At 38.4% G+C, this 19,921-nt stretch overlaps 1 protein-coding gene across 35 annotated transcripts in view; it reads left to right on the forward strand.

The window, feature by feature from the left end:
- PCM1 (pericentriolar material 1) overlaps positions 1-17,882 on the forward strand; it is a 108,997-nt gene extending 91,115 nt beyond the window's left edge. For 19 of the 35 annotated variants that reach the window (XM_026453924.2, XM_026453927.2, XM_026453923.2 and 16 more), the window contains 8 exons: positions 42-171; positions 442-602; positions 2,698-2,770; positions 3,293-3,549; positions 6,987-7,091; positions 14,357-14,449; positions 14,540-14,654; positions 15,616-17,882. In XM_026453924.2, the coding sequence (XP_026309709.1) occupies positions 42-171; positions 442-602; positions 2,698-2,770; positions 3,293-3,549; positions 6,987-7,091; positions 14,357-14,449; positions 14,540-14,654; positions 15,616-15,641 (960 nt within the window). In that variant the 3' untranslated portion in view covers positions 15,642-17,882. Of the gene's footprint in view, positions 1-41; positions 172-441; positions 603-2,697; positions 2,771-3,292; positions 3,550-4,413; positions 4,545-6,986; positions 7,092-14,356; positions 14,450-14,539; positions 14,655-15,615 lie in introns of those variants that run through there. The other 16 variants (XM_026453936.2, XM_026453937.2, XM_026453941.2 and 13 more) reach the window with 3 other exon arrangements.
- The last annotated feature ends 2,039 nt before the right edge of the window (positions 17,883-19,921 follow it).

Below are 19,921 nucleotides of genomic sequence, written 5' to 3' on the forward strand. Positions count from 1 at the left end.
GTACTTTAAGGAATTACTTACTCAAATATATTTGTGTCTAGGACAAGGATGAAACTGAAACAGTTAAGCAGACTCAAACATCTGAGGTGTATGATGGTCCCAAAAATATAAGATCTGATATTTCTGATCAAGAGGAAGATGAAGAAAGTGAAGGATGTCCAGTGTCTATTAGTAAGTTTAAAGGCTCTGTACTATCTTTATATTTTAGTTTTTTGTAGGTCATTTATTGCAACAGTTTGGTGGAGTATAACAAGTATAGAATTAAGTGTCAAAGAACTCTGATTTTGAATTTCACTGTGACCCTGAATTATCCGGCCTTTCTGCACTGTATGTTTTCTAATACATACTGTTTGAAGATTTCAGATAGGAATGCAATAAATGGTAGCTGTTATTAAGATTATGTGCTGAAATCTACTAAAAATTGTGTATTAATCAACTTAGATTTGTCTAAAGCTGAAACTCAGGCTTTAACTAATTATGGAAGTGGAGAAGATGAAAATGAGGAAGAAGAAATGGAAGAATTTGAAGAAGGCCCCGTGGATGTCCAGACTTCCCTTCAGGCTAACACTGAAGCTACCGAAGAAAATGAACATGATGAACAGGTATTCCCATCAGCCTTATTTTAACTACTCAAAGTAGATCCTTCTAAATTTTCAGCTTTCATGAATGGAAGCCTGATTAATATGCTTATTAAAAGCTGAAATACCAGGTTTTTTTTTATAATTGTTTTTTAGAGATAGGGTCTTGCTCAGTCTTCTGGGCTAGTGTGCAGTGGTGTAATTGTAGGTGGTGTAATTGTAGCTCACTGCTCATATCCTCAAACTCCTGAGCTCAAGCGATCCTCCCACCTCAGCCTCTCCCCAAAATTCTGGGATTACAGACTTGAGCCACCACACCCATCCAATAGTTTATACATTTTAAATTATACACTGTTTTTAGTGGTGTGATTAAATCTCACACTGGCCCACTCCTTCCTGTTTGGGTTGTGAGTCATTCCATTGTCTAACATGTCTACACTGTGTATACTACCTGCTTGTCAATCACTTAATAGCCATCTAGGGTAAGCAGATAGATTTGTAGTATCACAGTGTTCAAACAACCCTTATTAATGGCCCCAAAGCACAAGAGAATTGTTCTTAGTTATTGTTAATCTCTCACTGTGCTCAATTTATAAATTAAACTTTATCATAGATAAGTATGTATGGGGAAAAACAGTATAAATGGGGTTTGGTACTATCCACAGTTTTGGAACATACATTCTATGGATGAAGGGGTACTTTTTATGTTATTTTCCTCCCTAGTCTAGATCTTTTCCTCTGGAGTTTGACATTTTACTGTGATGTGCCTTATTGGGGTCGTTTTTCATTATTTGCAGTGGATACTCAGTGATTGTTTTCAACTTGGTAAATTTTTAAATTCTCTCTATTACTGCCACACCATTTTCTCTTTTCTCTCCCTCTGTAATTAATATTATCAGATATTATTAGTAGTCATGGATTAATCTTTTAATTTTCTCCTCTTTTCGTTATCTTTTGGTTTTACCTTGAGAGATTTTCTTTAACACTTGCATGAAATTATTTTTATTTCAGGTGTCATATTTTTAACTTCTAAACAGTTTCTCTGGTTGTTACTTTTTTGTAGTGCCCTGTTATTTCACAGAAGCATTATCTTCTGTTTTCAAATGTCTGCTGAACCTTGGTTGTTGATATTAAATAATGATATACCAAAAAGCAAGTTAAGGCTCTTTTGGGCTTCACTATAGGTAGGGCATTGGGGGAGACAGCCAGCATATTCCTAGAAACTTCTAAATGTCAGTATCTATTGGTCTTTTCTTTGAGATGGTTTAGATTCTCCAAATTAGGATCCTTCACTGTCCTTCTGCCTGGAGTATATAAGTTTGGCTGCTGGTATTCTGAAGCTAGATTGGGAATGGGGCTGAGGTTCCACCGTTATACAGGCACGCACTAGATTATTCTGTTTTCAGTATTCTATTTAGGTTGGTGCAGAAGTAATTGTGGTTTTGGTCGTTTTTTTTCAATAGCAAAACCCACAATTACTTTTACACCAATCCGATACTTTACTGTGCCCTCATTTGTCTCTCCACCTCTACTCCCAGTAGCCCCAGGTCTGGGGCTCACTAGTTGAATTTGTCTGAAATATAATCTGCCATTTTCTGTTGAGGTTGAAGGAGAGAACCTACGTAGTCACATGTTCCTTAAACAGTTTTAAATGCCTACTACCACCACCACCGTTTCATCACCAGCTCCTGCCCGAACATCATATGCCTTCCTTTCTAGATCTGTTACTTACAGTTAAGAGGTGAATCTCAATTTTTGTTTCCTCTCCCTGCTGAAGGCATTTAACTTTGTTCATCTTCCTCTCCTCACTTCCTCCTTCATTCCCTTTTTGGCTGCATTAGGTGTCTTTTAAGAGTCTGAAAAAAAATGAACAATGCAGTCTGTTTATTTCAGCTGTATTGTTTTGTGTGTGTGTTTCTTTAAGAAAAGAAGGAAACCCTTTAACTTAGCCATCTTGAAATCACAACCAAAGCCTCCTTCTTGAGATAGTTTTAGAAGATACTTTTAAATTTGTTTGTATGAAGTTTTTAGGTTGGACAAAAACTACACAGTGGTAATCATCTCTTTTATAGTGACCATATATTTCAGGCCCTGCTATTAAAGCATTTTTCCCTTTTAGGTCCTACAACATGACTTTCAGAAGACAGCAGAAAGCAGAAATGTCCCATTGGAACAAGAAGCCACTAGTAAAGGTAACAAATCTAAATAAGTCTTTGATTTTAAGATAATTTCCTTTATTTGCTTAAAAGCTAAAAAAAAAAAAAAAATAGTTTGAAAGTACTTTGGACCTGATGTATATTTTTCTTCTCCCTATAAATCCTTTGTAGAAAACATAAGAATTTGTTTCTGTAAACAATAAAGAAAAGGTGACAAATATTTACCTGCACAGACAAAAATTCTGTAAAGAGCATTTTTAGATAGAAATATGGGAGATTTTTAAAAAATAGCCATTTGTAGGCCTTATTCCTGAAAGTCCTGATTTGTTAGAAATCCGGTGGATTTCAGGAATTTGAGTCTTAAAATGCTCTCAGATGATATTGATCAACTAAATTTGGGAACCATTGATAAGGAAAATTTGTAGTTGCGTTTTCTCTTTGGTCTTAAGTGTCTTGATTGCTCTTACTCATGTATATTGTCTTTATTACTATAATAGAGAGTAAAAGTTAACATTTTTTGCATTATATTAATATTAAGACTTTCTTTTGATGACATAGATGACCAAGATAACTCTCCTGGGAAACCCTGTTACCTCAATATCTTGGAAGATGAGCAACCTTTAAATAGTGCTTCCCATAGGGACTCACCTGCTACTGTTGATTCAACTCCAGAGCCTAACCCTTTGCCGTTACCTTTACCTGAAATGCAACCTTTAGTGCCTAGAGTCAAAGAAGTTAAATCTGCTCAGGAAACTCCTGAAAGCTCTCTGGCTGGAAGTCCTGATACTGAATCTCCAGTGTTAGTGAATGACTATGTACGTATCATTTACATTTCCAAATATTTTTACTTTTCATTTCTGTGCGTATTTCTTCATTTTTCAGATTAGCATTCTCAGCATGTAAACCATTTTGTGTTTAGGTTTAGAACATGTTGGAACATTTTTCTAATTCACACTTAAACTTTAGCAGAAGGGTAAGAGTGAATTAAGATGACCATCTCAAAACCCACAAGCTATTTTATGTTTTATAATGTTGAGAACCAAAGAGATAAAAAGAGTTCATCTTAAGTTCGGATCCGAAGTGGTAATGGTACATGAATCATCGTTTATCCTTTACACTATCTATTCTTCTGTTTAGAGTATATTGCAAATTTTCAGTAAACCTAAAGGTTTACACTTGAGATAGGAAATAAAACAGTTTGACAGCACAATCTTTATACAGTGAATGATTAAAAAAGGAAAAAAAGATTAGGAAATCTGTACTCATGATAGTATTAAATGAAAATTCAAGTGGAGCCCAGGTCTGAAAAATACTTGAGCAGAGAAAAGCAAAAGCCTTAAAAATAATTAATCTTGCTGAAGTTGCAATCATAAGTGAAACTTCACTTGGGTCATTTCTGATAGATACTTACGTTAGAACCAAAGCTTAACCCCAGCCTCTCCTAAGTAGCCAGCTAACATATGGATATGTGACTAGGGACTTTCTGAGAAGGTACCTGATAAAAGACAGTTTTCTAATCACAAACCAAGCAAATAATTTATTTTATTTCCACATTTTCCAAATAAATACTTGTCTCTGATATTTTTGTCAATGGAACACTAAATCTCTTTTGGTCTGGTGTTCCCAGTTCCTGAATTGCTTCTTACTCAAATGAACTCTAAAATTTTATTGTGCCTCAGATTTGTCTTTTACAGTTTGGTGTCAGAGTGGGATTTGAAAGAGACCCCCTGTGGCCTCTGGAAGCATCAAGGAACCAGGCAAAAAGTGCCCATTGTGCTCACTGCTTTCTCGCTGCATCTGGAGGTCCTGAGTAAGTCCCTCTCGGATTTCAGGCTCCACAGTTTGTGTCCTGAGCTCTCTGAGTTTATTTGAGTAATTTTATTTTATTTTATTTTATTTGAGACGGAGTCTTGCTCTGTTGCCCAGGCTGGAGTGCAGTGGCACCATCTTGGCTCACTGCAACCTCTGCCTCCCGGGTTCAAGTGATTCTCCTGACTTAGCCTCCCGAGTTGCTGGGATTACAGCTCCGTGCCACCACGCCTGGCTGATTTTTTCTGTTTTTAGTAGAGACAGGGTTTCACTGTGTTAGCCAGGATGGTCTGGATCTCCTGACCTTATGATCCGCCTGCCTCAGCCTCCCAAAGTCCTGGGATTACAGGCATGAGCCACCACACCCAGCCGAGTAATTTTATTTTTTACTGGATCCAGAGGTCAAACTAGATGTTTGACAGTAACTAGACTGGGTCCAGTTGGCAGCCTCAGGTAGGTGAAGTATAGAAAAATAGGGTATTATGGGTTAACACCTGGGGAGTCTGGGACCCCTCTTTCTAGAACTCTAGCAAATTTTATGTTTAGAAATTATGAACATGAAACTGCCTTTCTAGAGAAATGGTTACACTTTACCAGAGAAGAGTTAAAGTTACAGTGGAGAAGTTTTAATCTAGGTAAAATTATGGGAACATTAGAAAAGAAGGGATCCCAAATGCCTCAGAAACAGTGGGAAGCAATTTCTGATTGGTGTATAGAGGCTTCTAAAAGACATAATTCCAAAATTGCCTCTGTAAAAGATTCCTTACTAAAGGCAAATAAGACAGATGAAAAGCTTAAGCAATGAATTGACAACAAAAATAAAATGAATTATATGTAGGGAGTGACTTCACTCTGACCTGTTACTCTGCTTATCCTCCTCTAATTATTCTGAATCCAATAACCCATTTGTTCAGTCATCTTAATTCTTTTGCACAATTACCCTTTCACTCTGGATGATGTGACAGAAAGGAAGTTGGGCTAATGCTTTGCTTAGTTAGACCCTCAGCCAGCACACCGAGGTCTGGCTCCTGTAACTACTTTTACTTCTGGGTCAAAAGCTGAACTCAGAGCCATAGCAAAAGATTTTCCAAATCCCAAGGAAAATCCAAAACAGTTTGCTGAGGAATTTAGAATTAGAATGACCCTGGGCTTCCTGATTTCTGTCAGTTGATACGCATGATGTTAGCCGCTGCGGAAGCAGGTTAATGGATGACTATGGCAGGATGGCATAAGCCTCAGAAGAGTATTGCCAACCCTTTAAGAGCTACTTCTGTGGATAGCCCAAAAGATGCTACTACAACAACTGGAAAACATCTAGAAGCTATCCCATGGTCTTTCCACAAAAGATTGACTAGTCCAAAAAGTTCAGTCTGTTTCTGATTACACGGCTAGATTGGAAATCTCATTTGTTAAACATTCTGGTCTTGAAATACAGCAGGGAGTATTTCCTGTGGGAATTGAAATGGTTTTATGGTTTTATTCATTAATAGTCTCTGATTAGACTCTGACTAGACTCTGGTGACTTGATTAAAAAACACGAGATTGGATGGCAAGTCACTGATACGGCTAAATTAGTCACCATAGCTGAACATTTTGAGAGAACGTTAGAACTAGAAAAAAATCAGTGTCTGTAAACAGGTCATTGAAGAAAAGATTGTCCACTCTTGACCAGTCCTCTAATGGACCTACCCGTTTTAAGCCAGACTATTTCCTCATTAGATGAAGTTCCCAGGCTGGTCCGGGAACAGTGGTTCACACCTGTGATCCCAGCCCTTTGGAAGGCCAAGGCAGGCGGATCACCTGAGATCAGGAGTTCAAGACTGGCCTAACCAACATGAAGAAACTCCGTCTCTGCTAAAAATACAAAATTAGCTGGGTATGGTGGTGCATGCCTGTAATCCCAGCTACTTGGATGGCTGAGGCAGGAGAATCACTTGAACCTGGTGGGCGGAGGTTGTCATGAGCTAAGATCGTGCCATTGCACTCCAACCTGGGGGAGGGGAGAGCAAAAGTCCATCTCAAAAAAATTTAAAAAAAAAAGAAGTTCCCAAGGGTTTGACTCTGAAGACAATAACACCAATGGGACATCAAGGGATTCTCTGGTATGTTACTCTCCATAAGACCTTAAATAAACATGGGGAAACTAAGATCAGCATCAGTAGGAGTCGTGTACAGTGTTGGTGGATACCTTATCCACTTTCAACCCCATCCTAATAAATCAGCCAATCCCTTGGAGGAAAGAAAGTATGTCACATTTCCAATCAAGTTCAGAGAATCCCCTGTGAACCAGTCCAAATGACACTTGGACCAATCTCAGAAAAGCATGCCTTCCTACAGTATGACAATAAATTGAGAGGGCACATAAAGTTCTCTCTGGAAGGAAAGTTAATTTTAGAGCTTCCTGACCCTTCTAAACCTGAACTGCTCTGTTTCCTGCAAGCAGGAATTGATCATATTGAAACTCACTCTTATACCAACCCAGACCTTTCTGAAGTACCCAGATGTTTGTGGACTTATTACTCAACTGACAAAGGGAAGATTAAAAGTGGTAAGCCTATAAAATTCCAAATATATTACTCCAAGCCATTGCCTAAATTACTGTAATGTCCCCTAGAGTCAGAGGCAATCCAAAGGCCTTATACCCAATTATAGAGGATTTAATACAACAATTCCTTGTACCTGTCTCTGTAATACTCTAATCCTACGGATAAAAAATCTGTCACGCCTGTAATCCCAGTACTTTGGGAGGCTGAGGCGGGCTGATCATGAGGTCAAGAGATTGAGACCATCCTGACCAACATGGTGAAACCCCGTCTCTACTAAAAATATAAAAATTAGCTGGGTGTGGTGATGCACACCTGTAGTCCCAGCTACTCAGAAGGCTGAGGCAGGAGAAACACTTGAACCCAGGAGGTGGAGATTGCAGTGATCCGAGATTGCGCCACTGCACTCCAGCCTGGCCAGAGAGTGAGATTCCGTCTCAAAACAAAACATATATATACACACACACACACACGTATATATACATGTTATATATACACATATATACATATATAATATATACACACACATATATAATGTATACACACATATATACATATATATATGACAAACTTGGAGACTTGTTCAAGACTTAACGTGCATTAAATAAAATTGTCAATCCAAGATTTCCTGCTGTTCCAAATCCTAACGCTTTGTTTCCTGACGTGCCTACAGATTCTAAATGGTTCACAGTGTGATAGATCTTTGTTCTGCCTTTTTTAGTATTCCAGTAAGCCAGTAGTTCTCTGCTTGTACCTGGAAAAACCAGCAATGTACTTCGACTGCAATGCCACAGGGGTTCGCTGAAGCTCTATCTTGTTTTTCTCAGACATTATACCAATTCTCTAGAAATTGTATTCTGTCTATATGTAGATCATCTTTTACACTTTTAGCTTACGAGGGACATAAGGCCTCAATGGCAAAACTTTAGAGCTGCTGTCCCCAGCCTTTTTGGTACCAGGGACTGGTTTCATGGAAGACAGCTTTTCCATAGACTGGGTAAGGGGGATAGTTTCAGGATGATTGAAACGCATTACCTTTATTGTATACTTTATTTCTATTACTATGTTATATAATGAAATTGGTATACAACTCACCACAATGTAGAATCAGTGGGAGCCCTGAGCTTGTCTTCCTGAAACTAGATGGTCACATCTGGGGATGATGGGAGATAATGACACAGCATCAGACATTAGAGTCTCATAAGGAGCACACAACCTATATCTCTAGCATGCGCAGTTCACAATAGGGTTTGAGCTCCTACGAGAATCTGTTGCCACCAGTGATCTGACAGGAGGCGGAGCTCAGGTGAGTGTGAGTGATGGGAGTAGGTTTAAATAAAGGTGAAGCTAGGCTTGCTGGCTTTCCCCCACCACTCACCTCCTGCTGTTTGGCCTGGTTACTAACAGGCCCTGGACCAGTACTGGGGGTTGGGGATCCCTGCCCTAGAGTAAAGGTCCATTACACAGGACATGATCTGACTGCAGAGGGAATTTTCCTCTTACCTGAAATAATAAAAACAATCCAAGGGTTCCCTTGGCCCACAACTAAGGCAATTAAGGGAGTTCATTGGTCTTATGGGATACTGTAGAGCTTGAATCCCAAATTTCTCTGCTGGCTTCCCCCTTGTCTGAACTTAGAAAAATCTCTGTCCCAGCTTTGCCATGGGAAGATAATGATGAACAAGCTTTCAATAAAATACAGCTGGCCTTATAACCTCCTCCAAGTTCAAGACACCCTAATTATTTTAAACCTTTCACTCTGTGATTATCAAACGTGATAATCCGTCCTTAGGAGTCTTTACTCAGAAATGTGGAGGAAGCTGTTGACCCATTGCTTATTATAGGTTACAGTTAAATCGAATTGTCAGAGCATATCCAAACCATCTAAAAGCAGTGACAGCAGCAGCTAAATTGGTAGAAACTTTATGTGACCTAGTATTATGGAATATATGTTACCTACAGGTTTCACATGCAGTTGAAAGCTTATTATATTCCAGTCAGATCCAACATGTCTTAATAAGTAGACTAACATTTTATGATATCCTTCTCCTGTCACCTTCTAATCTCTATCTCAGACGTGAATCTGCTTAACCCTACCACTTGCTGCCTCTGTCCGAACATTAGGAAGACCGTAACTGTGTGTGTGTGTGGTGTCCTAACTATTGACTCCTCACACTGACTTATGGAAAACTTCATTAGATGATTCTGAATAAATACATTTTATTGTTGGAGCCTATGATGAAACTGTAGAGGAGAAATACTGAGCAGGACATGCTGTAACAACTCAATATGAACTAATAGAAAAGGGAACTCTTCCTCAACTTAAGTCAGGAGAACCCGAAGAATTACGTGATCTAAGCCTTACCATATAGCAAAACGCAAATCAGTCTTCATTTATACAGAAAACTGGTATGCCTTTGGAGTGAGTGATGATTTTGGAATGTCGTGGAAACAAAGAGGGTTTCTACCTTGTAGTGGAATCCCCATCAGTACTGGACCTCTGCCAGATGAGCTGCTTTCAGCTATTCTGCTGCCCTCACAAGTAGCTAATAAAAATGATGTTCATGTTCTTAGGACTGAATGTGAGTATCAAGGAAATGCATGTGTGGACTTTTATGGCCAAGTCTGACATTGACAAAATGTGCATTTTGAATGAGAATGAACACAGAATTGACCAAGATCAGATCAGTCAGGAGAATTTGTTCAGTAAACAATGCTTTGCACCTGAGTTGAAACAACAAAAATGGAATCTTAAAGGAAGCAAATTTAATGCTCAATAAGAACTTACTGAAGGCAGCTGGTCCTTCCTGAGTCCTTCAAACTGCCATTATTATTAAAGGCCCTGCACTCTACCAACTATCATGGTGAAGAAAAATGGTTCAGATTATGAAAAAGATGATGAAAGCAGAAATGGCTTATAACAGTGTGACTTGTCAAACTCATAAAGCTGGAAAGACCCTTAAGATTTCTACCACCTGCTAGACCATTTGTAGGTCTGCAGATGGATTTCATTCAGTTGCCACCCACAATGAGATATCAGTATATTCTTGTGGTAGTGTACCTGTTTACAGGATAGATTGGGACTTAAAAGGCTGATGCCACAACAGTAGCAAAAAGTTTTTAGGAAATGTATTTCCTTTATGGAGTATTTCTGGAGAGATCTCCAGTAATAAGGGAACTGATTTTCCTGAACAGGTTATTGAATAAACAAGATTTTCAAAGTCAGTGGCACTACCATTGCCCTTATCCTCTTTGTTCTGGAAAGCTTGAATGCACAGATGGTATCTTGAAACTAAAATGAGCAAAATTGTCAACTGGATTACCTTGGTCCAAAATTTTATCACTGGCCCTAATGGCAATTAGATGAACCCCTACAGAAAAACTCAAATTTGACCCCTTATGAAATAACTGGAAGACCTATGCCTGTAATAGTAGAACCCCATGTATCACCTGTATTTGTTAGCTCTGAAATGACTCAGTACTCCAAGACCTTAATGGATTATGCAAAAGTCGATTTCCACCAGCTGAAGGAGGCTTTTTGTGAACTGCTTACCAATGATGATCCAGGATTGGCTTCCATAACTTAGAATGTGGAGATTGGATCTTTCGGAAACAACAGCCCTTGAGCCTCATTGGAAAGGACTGTACCAGACGGTTCTTACTAGTCAAAATGCAGCAAAACTTCAGGGATTTGAGACTCGGGTGCATCTCTCTCAAGCAGAGAGAGCTTCCTTAGACTCTTGGACTTGGCAACCTATAGGTAACTTAAATATATCTAAGAGAAAGCCTTCCCTAGGCATCACGAAGTAAACAACTTCCCACCACAGTGGAACAAGACTACATTTAACTTTTCTCATTAAGATTTGTTTTGGTTTTGCATTAACACATAATGTTCAAACTTTTATTAGGAACTTTTCCTACTCAAACCGAATATCCTCTAAGGTCTGATGTTGAAAGCATACCCACTCTCAAACAAAGCAATTGCTGGCCATGTAGTCATGTAGATGAATGGAATCACAACTAATACTGAAATCTACTGCCATACACACTTGGGTGGGCAGTTCAGGAAGCTGGTTTTACGAAGAAGTTTGGTATCTTGGCCGGGCGCGGTGGCTCAAGTCTGTAATCCCAGCACTTTGGGAGGCCGAGATGGGCGGATCACGAGGTCAGGAGATCGAGACCATCCTGGCTAACACGGTGAAACCCCGTCTCTACTAAAAATACAAAAAACTAGCTGGGCGAGGTGGCGGCGCCTGTGGTCCCAGCTACTTGGGAGGCTGAGGCAGGAGAATGGCGTGAACCCGGGAGGTGGAGCTTGTAGTGAGCTGAGATCCGGCCACTGCACTCCAGCCTGGGTGACAGAGCGAGACTCCGTCTCAAAAAAAAAAAAAAAGTTTGGTATCCTTCCCCTAGCAGGTTGGTTGATATGATTGACTGACTTGGCACTAGGAAGAAGTTATTAGAAGCCAAGGTATGTTCTGTAACTGCTATTGATTTTATTGCTGGTAATTTTATCATTATGGACAGAAAACCTTAATAGAACTGGACCTAATCTAGCCAGGGTTCGTCTCCCTATGTGCAGTCAAACTTTTTGGTTTAACACAAACTATGGAAACTGCACTCCTATATAATGACACATATTTAAAATCAGAACTTCACCATAATGCCCTTGACTGTATTAGTAGAGAACTGACTGAAACTGACATTGGTTCAAAGGAAACTCTAGAGGCAAATGGAATACCCCTATAATTTCACTATGTACAATAGGGTTTTTTAGATCAATATTGAGGGCGTATTTGAAAAGGAAATAAGTCATCCTTATTTGGTGATGGTACCCATATGTAATACATAGAAGTGTTTTTTATTCCTTTTCCATTAATAGAATCATAACCATTCTACCTGGCAATGTGCACATGGAGATATGACAGAGAATAACCATGACAATCACGTCATTCCCAGTTGGTGGGTAATAGGATCTCCTTTGCCCCTTTCAGTAATATTGAATTATTCATCTTGTATGGCAACAAAATATATAAATGTTTTCACCTATATGATCTGGACACTGTGGTTTGGGCTATTTCCTACCTAAACTGACCAGATATGACTCTTTAAATGGTAGTGAAATTCTTAACCTGGGGTTGTGTGTACATAAAGTGACCCCTTACAAAAGAACTCCCTGAGATCTCCGAAACTCAAATATATGAAGGGGTTCTAGATTTTGTTATTTCCTAAGATCCTTTTTTCTTTAGCTGGCAGCCTCTGAATTGGAAAAATCGCTTATGAATATTTCAGCAACTCTTGAAAAAAAGTTTTAATGATACTTTCGATACTCTTCAAGCAGTACAATCTGAGATGAGTGATTTGGCCTCACTGGAACTCTGGTAGAAGTTTAGCTGCTCACAGGGATGAGCTTTGGTGAAAAGTGTTGTTTTTATGTTAATCAGATATTGTTGCCCCAAATTTAAAAGATCTTAGTGAATCAGATTTTTTTTTTTTTTTTTATCAGATAAGCAAGGCCTCCTCCATTGATTTATTCAGTTGGTTAAATTTTGGCCCCTGGGAATCTTTGCTTAGAGGGATTTTTCAGTTCTTGCTACAGTTACTGTGTTTTCTTCCCTTGTGCATTGTATCCCCACAAGGGGTTTAAATGCTTTCCAGCAACCACTGACACGTCACATGATTGCCATCAGGGAAACTAACACTGACTATGTAAATCTTGATGGAGGCTGCATGACTGAATCTCAACATACCTTTTGATAACAACTTTACCTGACTTTTCATCCCAGCATGTGTGTCAGTAGTGGTAACAGGATAATGCTACCCCATTTGGCCACCCTCAAGCTGAGAGGGTAGCCAAAAGGGGGGAATTGTTAAAGCAAAATTAAAATGGAGATCAGTCCTGAAAAAATCCCTGACCAAAACCCCCATAAAACAAAGGCCTTTAAAACAGCCTTAATCTTCCTTAAATTGCAAACATAAGTGAAACTTAACTTGGGTCATTTCCAATCAATGCTTTTGTTGGATAGAACTAAAAGGAGTTTGAGACCAGCCTGGGCAACATACTAAGATTCTGTCTCTACAAAAAATTAAAAATTAGCCAGACATGATAGTGCTTGACTGTGGTCCTAGCTACTCATGAGGCTGAGGTGAGAGTATCACTTGAGCTCAGGAGTTCTAGGCTGTGGTGAACTGTGATTGCCCCCACTGCATTCCCGTCTGGGCAACAGAGTGAGGCCCTGTGTCTTAAAAAAAAAAAAAAAAAAAAAAATTCTTAAAGATACATTTACAGTTATGACTTCATCATTTCTTAGGGGCCTTATAATCTTTAAAAAACATTAGTACAAAGAATAACTCTTTTAACTCTTTTGTTTGCCTCACTACCAGTACAATTATACATTTAAAACTCTGAAATTTCAATTACCGGTTAGATTTATTCTTTTCATCTGATCATTGTGTAGAGTTGCCATAGAAGATATTTAATTGAAATTAAGTCAGAGGTAGATTATAAAAGCTCTTGACTTTGAATTTTAGTCAGGGATCCTACTGAACGTTTTTGTGCAAAGAAGTGAAATGGTCAAATTTATGGGCTGTGAAGATTAATCTGATGACTATAAGTTATATTGTCAAGCTAGATTGGGGGATCTACTATTGTATAAGTATGAAATATGAACTGAACAGCATGATGAGTGAAAAATACTGCAAGAAGAAGAAAAACCTACGATTTCTACTTGGATAATTGGTAGAATTATGATACTATTAAAAATAAGGGAGAACTAGGAGAAAAAAAAGGAATTCAAGTTTAGGAAAAACAGTTTGAGGTGATCACAAAAGACAGTTACTGAATTCATACTTCAGCTTTCTAATTGAGCACCATCAGAGTTGATACATTGAAAAGTTCGTAAGTGGTTACTTACATTCTGCGGATATGGCTCTTATGTGTTCAGTAAACGAAGAAAAGAGTTGTTTTTCTAGTGTTTTTAGTCTTGGTTGTAACTACTGTTTCTTCAGCATGTATAAATTGCCCTCCCCTCCCTGCCACCGGTTTTTTTTTTTGACAAAATGGTAACAGCTTGACAGTATGTTTCACAGCTGTGATGTGTAGCTTTTCCTATGAACTCCTTAATTCTAAATTATTCGTAGAGCTGATTGTAGAAGAAAACGAAATATGATAGAATTGCTGATAAAATAATTCACTATTTCTTCACATGGATGACTTTGGTTTGGATCTAGAGTACGTATTTTTTTTTTTTTTTTTTCCATTAAATTACAGGAAGCAGAATCTGGTAATATAAGTCAAAAGTCTGATGAAGAAGATTTTGTAAAAGTTGAAGATTTACCACTGAAACTGACAATATATTCAGAGGTATTTGTCTATCTTTAATTAAACTTGTCTTTATATAACAAATATTGTTAAAATGAAAAATGATTTGTATTTTTAATTTTCATTCCAAAGGCAGATATAAGGAAGAAAATGGTAGAAGAAGAACAGAAAAACCATTTATCGGGTGAAATATGTGAACTGCAGACTGAAGAATTAGCTGGAAATTCTCAGACACTAAAAGAACCCGGTAAGAGTTATCTATTTGAATTTTGCCATATTATTTTTGGTTCTATTTTTTACTTTTTAGTTTGGTTAAGTATATGTGCATTTTGTTCCATCACCTTTGGTCATTATCCCTTGCTGCTCCTCCTCTGCTTTCTTCCAGGTTCTCTGTTCAGTTTTACCCATATTCTTACATTATTAAGGCTATTAAATATACTTAATATTTTGCTTTTGTAATATAATTAAATGGTTCTATACTTCCTCTGAGGATGCTTCTATATAAATATCATTCATTGTAGAGGCAAGCAGTAGTCTCAGTAGTCTCAGATTTCTTTCTGTATGAGTCTAATAACACAGCTCTGGAGCCATTCAGTGTTTCTTGCATCAGGGTCAAAGGGATTTTTCTTTTTGTTGTTCTCCATCAGTTCATCAGTTGATGAAAATCACATGATATCTTGTTGTTTTTGTTTTTCCTCGAAATGGAGTGAGGAGAAGGAAAGACCCTTCAGGTATCAGACCTTCAGTTAATTTCTGAGTTTTCAGCCCACTTATACCTGTTAGAATATGGTACCCTTCTCAGCTACAGCCTATTGCAAGTGTTTGAGCTGCAGCTTCCTCCACTCTATTTGGGTGTGCTTCTGTCTGCATTGAGCATTCTGGTAATTTGTTGATATCCCCTGTTCTGTTTTCTCCCAACCAGTCTTCTTTTGTTAGTCTAGATTTATTCTATTCTATAGCTCTTTTCCATTCCTAGTGGAGTGTTTTTAGAGAGACAGGAAGTATGTACTCAGTCTGCCATATTGAATCAGAAACCTCACCTATTCTTTTTTTACCATGTGCTATTAGGGAATTATATTAGCAAGCTAAATTAGGATTTCTTTTATAATAACCTTATATTAAAAGTAAAAGCTTTAATGGTAGAGAACAGTGTTAAATTCTAGTAATTTGATAAGTAATTTATACAGCATTATTATTCTGTTTTTCAGAAACGGTGGGAGCCCAGAGTATATGAGATGTCTTCAGAGGCTCATCTAACTCTGTCTTTACAGTCAGTGCATATATGAAAACAATACTAAATAAACATCTGATCTGTATAAAAATGTAAATTAGTTTGACACTGCTTTTTTGATAGGTATGGTCATTTCTCCCCATAGTAGTTTAAAACATCAGAAACTGAATTCTGGACAGATTTAAGCCTTGACACACTGTGGTGTTTTTTTTTGTTTTTGTTTTTTTTCCTTCTTTGGTCTTGATTTTTTTCCCCATTGTGATGTTTGGTAACGAATTTAAAATGTAGTTTTAAATAAAGTTTGGACTTATCTATAAAGTATCTTTTTTGGAAATTATGTTGAATTCTATACAGCAAGTCAATGTTTTATATAATTTTAGGCTGCTAAGAGCAGTGGTTGAGAGAAATATATTATTTGTTATAAAGCCCATCTATTAGGCCAGTCTTCCAAATAATGCCAGTGTTGCTGCTGTTGGGTCTGATGTTGTTTTAGATACCTGCAGCTCCTACTCCTGTACAAGAATAGGGCAGATTATCAAGGTATCCAGGATACCTGTGAAGTTACAGAATATTTATTAATCCACTGAAATTGGATAGTAAGTTTAGAACATAGGTTTTCAGTATCTGGAACTTAACTTACATCATTATCTGTTAGGATCTGAAATTCTGGAAAATATTTATCTATATCACCTCAGTTTAAAAGTGGGGAAAAAAAGAGCTTTATATACTTAGGGAGATTTCTGCACAGAGAAGTAACATTGTGATTAATTTTAAATGAAAAACTTAACTTTTTCAAGTGGGGATAAGTAGAACTAAATTTCTATAATAAAATAGTAAGATTCTATATGTCTTCTGATAAACTTGGCTATTGAGATGGTAACTTAAAGCCAAAGCATAGCAGTTTCTTTTGTGTGTAGTGAGGTTGAAGCAGATTTGCAGGTGAAGTATTGAAAGCTTATGTGACTTGAAGTAAATCAGCTTTGAAAGGTGATTTACTTTTTATCCCAGATTGTCCATATACCCAGCAAAGCTTCAAAAAACCAGATAACAATGAGTTAGTCAACCTTATAGATTCTTCCTCGAATAAAATACGAAGAATTAGTTCCAATAAGTATTTTAACTTCATTAACAACTGAAATACCCCATAAAAAAAGAACTTGTTGAGTATTCCTTTAAAATTGTTACTTGCTGCCCAGGCACCATGGCTCACTCCTGTAATCCCAGCACTTTGGGAGGCCGAGGCGGGCAAATCATGAGGTCAAGAGATCGAGACCATCTTGGCCAACATGGTGAAACCCCATCTCTACTAAAAATACAAAAATTAGCTGGGAGAGGTGGCGCACACCTGTACTCCCAGCTGCTTGGGAGCCTGAGGCAGAAGAATAGGTTGAACCTGGGAGGTGAAGGTTGCAGGTTGCAGTGAGCCGAGATCATGCCACTGCACTCCAGCCTGGTGACAGAGCGAGACTCCGTCTTTAAAAAAAAAAAAAAAAAAAGTTGCTGTATACCTCAGTGTAATGTCCATTCAAGGAGTATTAAATGAGGATTTCTCTACGAGGACATTTACTGTATTGCTACTTAAATTATGGAAGACAGTGTATCTTCAACTTTAATCAACCCTATTCAGAAAATTACCAATTCAGAATTAGAAGTTCTTATCCAGGTGCTCTAACTTCAGGGAAATTGGAACAATATGTTATGTTACATGCATACTCAAATTCTTTATTTTCTAGACTTTAAGCAGGAAAGGGTAAATACTTTGTTTTGGTACTCAAGCCAAGCCTTACATATTGTCTCTCTCTCTCTCTCTGCATGCATATTAAAGTGAAAAAATTGTATTTATATCTTAGTTATTACCATAGTACCTACAAACCTTATCAAAATTGCTTATTTGACTTGTGTTATAGCTGCCATTAATCTGAGTCTACTGTTTTTCTATTTTAGTAGATAATTTAGTTTTAAAATACCTAGGGTTTGAGAGCAGATATATTTATTTAATCTGTTTAGTAAACTATTGCTGAAGGGTTAGGCATTTAATATTCCTATTTGTCCTAATTTTGAAGTTAAAAATTTTGGTTACAGATAGAGGGAGAAAAGGTCAAACTGAGTGAGAGAGAATTTTATGCAGGTTGAGATAATGCCTAAAATTATCTGGCCGGACTGTTGAGGTATTCTTTGTATTTTGTAACACTGACTTTGGGTAAATGCTTTTTCACTGGTAATAAATATGTATCCTGTATACAACTCTGAATTGTATTTTCATTTAAATTCACATACTCACTTATGTTTCAGAATTTATTCCACAATGGTGGCTTGACAGTTTTAAATGTAAAACAAACAACAACAAAAAAACAGAACATGAGAAATGATGTGTCAGTCAGCCAGAAAGCTGATTGAACTTGAGATTTTTTTGTTTTTGCAGTGAACAGACACTTTATTATTTCTTAGTTATATTTGTTTTATATACTGTTTGAAGAATGTACATGTTGGCCGGGCACGGTGGCTCACGCCTGTAATCCCAGCACTTTGGGAGGCCGAGGCGGGCGGCTCACAAGGTCAGGAGATTGAGACCATCCTGGCTAACATGGTGAAACCCTGTCTTCTACTAAAAATACAAAAAATTAGCCAGGTGTGGTGGTGGCGCCTATACTCCCAGCTACTCGGGAGGCTGAGGCAGGAGAATGGCGTGAACCCGGGAGGAGGAACTTGCAGTGAGCCGAGATGGCGCTACTGTACTCCAGCCTGGGCCACAGAGAGAGACTCCATCTCAAAAAATAGTAATAATGTATATGTTGAATCATGGTATGGTAGAAGTCAGTGGCCACAGGAAGAGTAAACTTCAGAGATGTAAGTTTATTTTATTATACTTAAAGGCCTGAGAGTGGGTTCCTGCCAGCGCAGTGGCTCACGCCTGTAATCCCAGCACTTGGGGACGCCGAGGCGGGCGGATCACCCAAGGTCAGGAGTTCAAGACCAGCCTGGCCAACATAGCAAAACCCTTGTGTCTACGAAAAAATACAAAAATTAGCCGGGCTTACGTGGCACACGCCTGTAATCCCATCTACTCAGGAAGCTGAGGCAGGAGAATCGCCTGAACCCGGGAGGTGGAGGTTGCAGTGAACCAAGATCACGCCACTGCACTCCATCCTCAGTGATACAGTGAGACTCTGTCTCAAAGGAAAAAAGAACTTGGGTTACCACATGCTATATAGGGTCATGGGGAAAGCACCAAATTTTGGTCAGATAGCATAAAGAGCAAGGGGCAAGACTAGCTAGATCCTTTATTGAGGTTTCCTTAGGAAAGGCCAGGCAGGGTAAATGGTTTAAGATTGGCTTGTCTGAATAATACTGGTGGGCCATAGGGATGGTGTCTGATTTTCTGGGACCCTGACCTAGGATGATGTAGGATGGAGAAACAGTGGCTTGGTGTGCAAGAATTAGATAAGGAGTGTGGTTGGGGCTATAGACTTGGGATTGATAGGTATGTGTATGAAAGACCTGCTCCTGGCTGAGCCCTTTGCTATCTCTAAGAAAGACCTTTGTTACCTCAAGGAAGCTTTGCTGTGGCTAAGAGACCCTGAATGGGGTGGTTCCTCTTTGACCAGCAAGCATCTAAAGATGTCAAAGCATCATAAAATACAGCAAATAAAAAGCATGAATAACATGTATACTCCGGAGAGAACATTCTTACATTTACTCAAAAATAGACTCGTTTCTTGTCCAACTTTTTTTTTTTTTTTTAAAGACAGAGTCTTGCTCCGTTGCCTAGGCTGGAGTGCAGTGGTGTGATCTCGGCTCACTGTAACCTCCACCTCCCAGGTTCAAGCATTTCTCCTGCCTCAGCCTCCCGAGTAGCTGGGACTACAGGCGCCTGCCACCATGCCTGGCTTATTTTTTGTATTTTTAGTAGAGATGGGGTTTCACCATGTTGGCCAGGCTGGTCTCGAACTCCTGACCTCATGATCAACCCGCCTTGGCCTCCGAAAGTGCTGGGATTACAGGTGTGAGCCACTGTGCTTGGCCTGTCCAACTTTCTTTAATCAGCTTATCTGTCAAAAAGAGATTGACTCTAGACTTCTCTTATTTCACTATACAAATAAAGTTTCGAAGTCATCTTGACTGGAAGAGCCAGCATTTCCTGTTGTTCTTCTACAACTCTAATTATTACTCTTACAGTCCCTGTCTTTACATGTCTGGTTTCTTCCTCAGATTTACTGGTACCATTTTCTGAAAATTAAGGAACAGAAGGGAGCTCTGTGCCTCCAAATGACTTTGATGCACAC

This window comes from Piliocolobus tephrosceles, chromosome 7 (genome assembly GCF_002776525.5).
Source record: "Piliocolobus tephrosceles isolate RC106 chromosome 7, ASM277652v3, whole genome shotgun sequence".
NCBI classification, from domain to species: domain Eukaryota; kingdom Metazoa; phylum Chordata; class Mammalia; order Primates; family Cercopithecidae; genus Piliocolobus; species Piliocolobus tephrosceles.